We start from the raw sequence: 6,650 nt of genomic DNA on the forward strand, positions 1-6,650 counted from the left end.
GGAGATAGCGCCGGTGGCTGACGAGCGTCTGCTATACATTCCAAAACTCGAGATACCGCCTGGGGCATTGCGCCGCATTTCGTCGTGTCAGCGCAACTTGCTTGATAACCAGTTCAGCTTATCGCTTAATTGAGCTGCCGTGACTTCTTGCTTTATAGGTGCCATGTCAGTAAGCACTATCTCCGAAGTGGTACCACGCGCCCGATTCCGAGTTAGGCGCCGCGCCGCAGCAGAACGGGAAAGCGCACACGTTGGCAGGTACAATAGGACGCACGTGCGCCCTTCTGTGATCTCGAAACCAGGCGACCCGCCAGCAGATGGCAGAGGAATGCGTTTCAGTCGCAGCTTGCGTGTCCTGGAGACTTTTGTTCCCGGCTGTACCTACAAGAAACCCAAGAGGAAATGGCAACTGAACTGGCCAGGCACAAACAGGCAGCTGAAGCATCTGCAAGTTCACACAAAGCTGCTCCTCCCAGGAACGTCAGCCCTTGTGCCCTCTAACGCAAAGCAGTTTTTGTGGAAATTTTGTCACCAGAATATCATTACCTGTCTATGTAATGTGGTACAGCCTATTTTTTCTGGGAGTGTCCAAAAGTTAAATCTTAACGCTAATTAAATTTTTAGATGCGGTTTATGTAAGGACAAAAGCTGAAAGTGACGATGTTGCAAGGCTCTCAAAAGCAGCGCCAGCCGCATATGGCTAGCAGTGACCGAAACGGGCACACATCTGACCAATCCAACTGATGCAGAAAGAGAGCTGGTCGTGCACAAAATGTGAGTGTGGAAAGCAGCTTTGGAATCCCAACACTGCGTAATGTCATGTCGAGTCCTTAATATTTATACTTCCTTGGGATTGCTCTGTTTCACCACTCAGTCAAGGCTTTGCGGTTTACCAAGCCTTCTTTATTTCACAAAGGCCAGTAAAGCAGTCGGGAGTGACAAGGAAGACAAAAAATCAACTAAATCACAAAAAAAAGAAAAATAGCACAGGGATCCAGTTTGATGCCGGCAACAATGTGTTCTCATGATTTGTTGATGAGGAATGCCATGCTTTCTGCCTACACCCCAATGTGCGTGACAATGCTGCTAGGGGGCACACCGGCAGAGCTGCTAGAAACACCTTTCTCTGACTTACCCTGCTCTATCAATTGCAGGACTACCTGCGGCTCGGCTGTTGATGCGGGAGGTGCTGTAGGGCCCTACTGCCTAACACGTAAGTCATTTATGGCCTGACCTCTGGGTACTCGTATGTTTACCGTACTAACAGAACCCATGCTTTAGCATTAAAAAGGTAACTTTTTTAATGAACCTGCAGTATATGAAAGCAGTTTGCTGTGCGGTGATAGAGCCGAACATGTCATATGCAACACATGGCTTATATCTTGCATAGAGGATATTCATTCATAAAGGGTGGAAACAATAATGCTGAGAAAGAAGGCATAAACGGCAAAGAGCTCTCTACTCTACTGTTGTGGCTGCGCTCTGTTGCTGAGCAGAATGACCGAGGAATGTCCTTCCTACGTCATGACTACGTAGCAAGTTCCCCAATGTTGCTAGATTACCTCCCAAATAGGCTCCACATGCATCCACCAGGTGCACATTGAAAGATTGTTTGATTAGCTTTAAAATTACTTTGCTTGTGCCCTTCAGCAAAGGACTGGTATTTTTGAGGTTATGTTGCAACCTGCAACTCATTAAAGCGATAAAATGAGCGCTGGAATTAGGTTTCTGTACCTCTTTCATACGAAATTGTTTTTTTCAGTTGGTGACGAGGACATCCTTGCAAAGAATGAGATCGTGGATCCTAGCATCGGCCTCCAGAAAAGGAAGGAATGGTAAAATAGAAAAAAATTTTCACTTTCATTCAGTGTATAATATACATTAAAAGAGTTTATAATAGTGCAGGGGTGGCCAGAGTGACATGGAGTTAGAGCCGCAGACAAAACTACGAAAGTTTAGAGTCGCTGGAAAAAAGAAAGTGGAGGGGGGGGGGGGCTACTTTTAACAAGAAACAATATGGAGGGAACAGATATTTCCATAGAGGACAAGTATAATGGGCGATAACAACAAATGACACTATGCATCAGAAGGTCCTTTCCACTGCTAAGCAAAAATTAATACACGATTCCCTAGCCAGTCACTGCCCCTGACAACTGTTATGCGTATACGATTGAAAGTCTTTCTAGAACAATAAAGGAAACAGGGTCACTCGACGCATCTATGTGGCAAAAAGCATTCCAGGTGTATATATGTAGTGTGTTGCCAGGCTGCCAAGACTTGTAGCTCTTTCTAAATTCTAGAACCCTTTTCGTCTAGGGGACACGTTTTCCAGGGAGCCGCGAGCTGCACTTGGACCCGCAGAGAGCCGCGTGCGGCTCGCGAGCCTCACTTTGGCCACTCCTGAGATAATGTAAGCACAGTAGATTGAATCGATTGCAACAAGAAGTCATTAAAACATTATTGTAGCCAGGCTCTTAATTGCAGTTACAGCCAGTGCCTGGAAAGCATTCTGTTGTCATGCTCATCTGATGCAACTAAGGGATTATGTAGCTGTTTCATGCAGATGCCATGAAGCTTTGTAGGCCCATCAGCTTCGCAGACGCCCATGAAGATAGGAATTCATGTGTAGTGCTGTCTTAAATTTAAAGGCCTAAATTTCATTAATGTAATTATTTTAGTGCATTTTCAATGCATCTTGGAGTATACAGTACCACTCTATGTCAACGATTGGTATACGTGAAGCTGTTTCTCGCTTTTGTTTATAACAGATCCATGTCGGGCAAGGTGTGCACGTCAACCAGGAATGCGGGCAACATGCGGAAAGCAGAGTGCGACTCCATGTTTTGCAAGATCAGTGCTGCTTCCATAGGGTGAGTGGAAGTGCTTTTGGAGAGGTCGGTGACCGGCACCCTCTCCAACAAGGCAGAGGCAGCGAGGCAAGAGAAAGCGTTTGCCCCGCTCACTCAGCGCAAGGTGCAGGCTCTCTCATTAAGCAAACATTTTTAAAATCTTGATATGAATCTCGCGGAGTCGCGTAAAATATTTCATGCTAAATTCGTATCAACGAAAGAGAAACAAAATTTATATTTTGAAACACAAGGAATGCATGAATGTGCATTTATTTATGGCAGAAAATATCTTGTATGCAATTTACACGATTCTAACACGCCCCCGATAGTAACACACGGTTATAATCAACCCACGAATGTTGAAAAAATGAATTAATGTCGATTATACTGCGCAGATAAATGTCGATTCTACTTCGCAGATAAAATAATGACGGCTGAACAACATACACTTTGTGGAAAACATTTTATCAAATGCACATACTCGGAAAGTGTCCACACTATGTGCTGTTGAAGCCCTACATCAAAAACTTGCAAGCAAAAATTCGGTTTCTTTGTCTTTCCAACCAAGATCGCATGTCACCGTGGACCACACCGAAGACACCACCAACATCACTCGGTTTTCTGTTTTTGCCAACGCAGCTACTTTGTTTTTTAGAGGTAACCTTATAGTAAAATCTGTTTTGCTCTTCCAAGGCTGAAACACCATTCCACGAGATCGCAAAAACAAAAAAGCGATTTTGGATTCAGATTGGATTGGATTTGAAACATGTGTTGATGGTGATGGGGCTGGCCACTTTGCACAGTTTTTTTTTGCATTTTGTTTAGTTTTGGTTTTTGGGTCCGATTGTAACATGCATGTAATTTTGAGCTCCAGTTTTTGGGTAAAGTGCGGCTGATCCCTGGCAGCAACAGGCAATCAGCCGCCCGGAGCCTTGAAAGCTTACAGTCGCCGATCGTGGCCTCCTTGCCACTATCAGTTGTGGAGCACGCATTCGTATCAGCCGTCGCAGCGCGTAGAGGAATTCGAAACAGCCAAACATTTTCACGTCGTATACAATGCACTTCGGCCGGGGAATTTGTTAATTTGTTTTATTCCGAAATTCGTACCAGTTAGTATCACCGAGATTTTACTCTAGTAGGTTGTCTGCTAACACCTGGACATGTGATGGGGGTACCCCGCCAAGAATGAGTCAATCATAACAGATAATAACCGTAAGTAATCGCACATTTGTATTTTGAACAGATAATTTTTTTTTCGTTCTAAGCAACAAACTCGAGCAAGTGCTCGAAGAAAAGTCAACGGAGAGCTCGATGCGTCGTGGGCTATCCGGCAAAGCTGGCGTGGCTACGAGCTGTGCCGTTCGGGTGCATAGTGGTGGTGTAGACGTGTTACAGCCTAGCCATTTGAAACACCTGTGGGCTTTACGTGGACCAAAGCGACTAAGCCGTCTAAGCGCTTGTGTGAGATGTGTGAGATAAATAATGTCAAGGTCATCGAGTTCAGGGCGAGATTACTCCAACAGTTGAGTATACCTCCAAACAGCGGCGCTGCTTCGATGTGTAGTGCAGCTACATAGCGGTTTTCGCCATGTCACGACTACGTTCAAGATCCCCAACGAAGCTTCAGAGGCCTCCACCAGGTGCACATTGAAAGACTGTTTAATTACCTTTAAATTTAGAGCCAGGCCATGAATGGAAGATCTTTCAAGGAATGTGAAAGATTGTTTTTATATAGAACTGCATTGTTCTTTCTGGTGCTCAAGATGCTATTTTTTTAATTCTGTGGCGTGTCTAGGCTGTTACCACAGCGAGGGATGATAACCAAGTATAAGCAGTTTCCAACGTACATTGTCTACTTATCTACAGTTGTAGCTCCTATTTCCTACAAGGTCACTAGCCTAGCAGTGAGATTTATAGACATGGGCTACCTGTTTTGTGCTTAAAAGAATCTAACAGAAGCCAGGGTGAGCTGTCTATTGGGAGTGGAACATAAATCAGGATACTGCGGTACTTTTGCTTTCATGGTGATCTCTGAACACTGTAAATACTAAGAAACGTTGAATGTTTGTTGGGTGCCAGCTGCCACTTAATTGCTTTTATTTGAGACTAATTTACCCTTGGTCTTCTCAAACTATGACCCTCCAGCCTGTATTTATGACGTTCTATATCGTTTTAAGTCCGAGCACTGCAAAAAATAATTACCCTGGAATTTCAATATTCCAGGCTGCTTTTGACTACACCTGAGGGAGAAAGGTACCGCCAGGCTGAAAGGGTAGCCCGGCACCAGAAGATACGGCGGTACCTGTCAGAAAAGCTGTCCAATCTCAAGAGAAATCACTACAAAGGTATGTGCATCTATATTCTAACTTCCTTAATTAAGTAATATACTATTTTGGGTCTCAAGTTTACAAGCAAATATTTTAAATCGTGGTACAGATAAATTATTTAGAGGTTAATATATCTAAATGTTTATGCAAACAACTTTAAAGTAGTCTGTTGATCAGCTGACCACTTGAAAAAGGCTGTGGGTTGCTTGGTCGCTACTGCCATCCCATCAGGCCGTGCTCGCTCACTCTCCAAAATGTTGCATGGTCACACAATTACAATGAAGCACGTCACTCTTACTGCCCCTTAGTCGTCTCTAGGCCCACTCTGCTGTTTACGTATGTCAATGGTCGTCCTGTGTTTGGACTCATTGATGATCTCTGAATTGCCCTTGATATGTCCAGGCTCATCCCTTTGCTGCCTGTCCTCCCCCGATGCGTGGTCCCACCACGGACTGCCCATGCTGTTGCAGGTCTGCCATCGCTTGCACCCCATGTTGTAGCCTTTTTACCCTTTTCTTCATATTAATTTAGCTTAATTTATATATTGCCAATACTATTGAAATGGAGCAAATGTACTATCGCAGCCAATATGAGCTGAAACGCCACTGCAGGTGGCACGCGATGAGAGTTGTCTCTCAGATTGTTCAGCAAACCTTGGTATGCGTTGAGGTAGAAACAAATCACTTCTTGTGCTCGTTGCACCACTATGCCGTTCCGTGTCAATTTTCAGCTCATAGTGGCACAATTAGTGCAAGGAGCAACCTGCCTAAACCTCAGCAAACACAGAGGTTCACTGAAAATCCGACAGGTGGCTCTGATAGTACCACACGCCAAGCGTCATGGCGCTTCAACTAATATTGGTCACAATAGTACTTCCTCAAATGTTTCTGGTTTTTCTGTACCACCTAGCCATTCCGCCCAGCGAAACAATGTATGATTTCATAACTTTATAATAAAAATATCAAAGCAATGCGGCTTGTTTGACTTTATTCTTATTAGTAGCTGCATTCGCCGTACTCAAATGTCGGGCTGGCGATTACCAGTGTGCAGTGGACAATATAATTAAATTCTAAGTGGGATATGCACCTCGTCATGCTCCAGGCATGGCATAATTAAGTTTCCAGATTATGCATTCACATATTGTTGTGTTTTTTTAAGTTGTGGCCAACTCGAGCTGTTTCAAATTAGCCATGAAACCACCATAATCAAACCGTAAAAAAATGGGCGTCTCAAAATACGACAGGTCATTCGGCCATTAGACCAAACCAACAGACCATCAAACCATCAGGCCAACAGACCATCAAACCATCAGGCCAACAGACCATCAAACCATCAGGCCAATAGACCATCAAACCATCAGGCCAACAGACCATCAGGCCATCAAACCATCAGACGTCCCAAAATACGACTCCATGAGACCATCAGACCATCAGGATTTTCCTGATGGTCTTTTCGATAGGGCACACTTGGCATG

The 6,650-nt window shown here is 44.3% G+C and overlaps 1 protein-coding gene across 2 annotated transcripts; it reads left to right on the forward strand.

The window, feature by feature from the left end:
* The first annotated feature begins 1,767 nt into the window (after positions 1 to 1,767).
* Positions 1,768 to 6,381, forward strand: LOC115328838. 2 transcript variants are annotated; one of them, XM_042287686.1, is made up of 5 exons: positions 1,775 to 1,835; positions 2,317 to 2,410; positions 2,769 to 2,870; positions 5,073 to 5,194; positions 5,579 to 6,381. In XM_042287686.1, exons 1-5 carry the CDS (start codon positions 1,790 to 1,792, stop codon positions 5,674 to 5,676), a joined length of 462 nt encoding a protein of 153 aa, XP_042143620.1. In that variant the 5' UTR covers positions 1,775 to 1,789; the 3' UTR covers positions 5,677 to 6,381. The 2 variants fall into 2 exon arrangements, 1 of the variants encoding a protein (XP_042143620.1); XR_005717091.2 differs by lacking the exons at positions 2,317 to 2,410; positions 2,769 to 2,870 and having other exon boundaries at positions 1,768 to 1,835.
* The last annotated feature ends 269 nt before the right edge of the window (positions 6,382 to 6,650 follow it).

This window comes from Ixodes scapularis, unplaced genomic scaffold, assembly GCF_016920785.2.
Source record: "Ixodes scapularis isolate PalLabHiFi unplaced genomic scaffold, ASM1692078v2 ptg000146l_1___fragment_1__unscaffolded, whole genome shotgun sequence".
Classification (NCBI taxonomy): Eukaryota; Metazoa; Arthropoda; class Arachnida; order Ixodida; family Ixodidae; genus Ixodes; species Ixodes scapularis.

Excerpts from the sequence above, each read along its gene's own strand:
- LOC115328838 (XM_042287686.1), top strand. The coding sequence starts at position 1,790 with ATGAGATCGTGGATCCTAGCATCGGCCTCCAGAAAAGGAAGGAATG. Across the intron at positions 2,871-5,072 it reads ATCAGTGCTGCTTCCATAGG|GCTGCTTTTGACTACACCTG; the intron begins GTGAGTGGAAGT and ends TCAATATTCCAG. Across the intron at positions 5,195-5,578 it reads CAAGAGAAATCACTACAAAG|GCTCATCCCTTTGCTGCCTG; the intron begins GTATGTGCATCT and ends TGATATGTCCAG.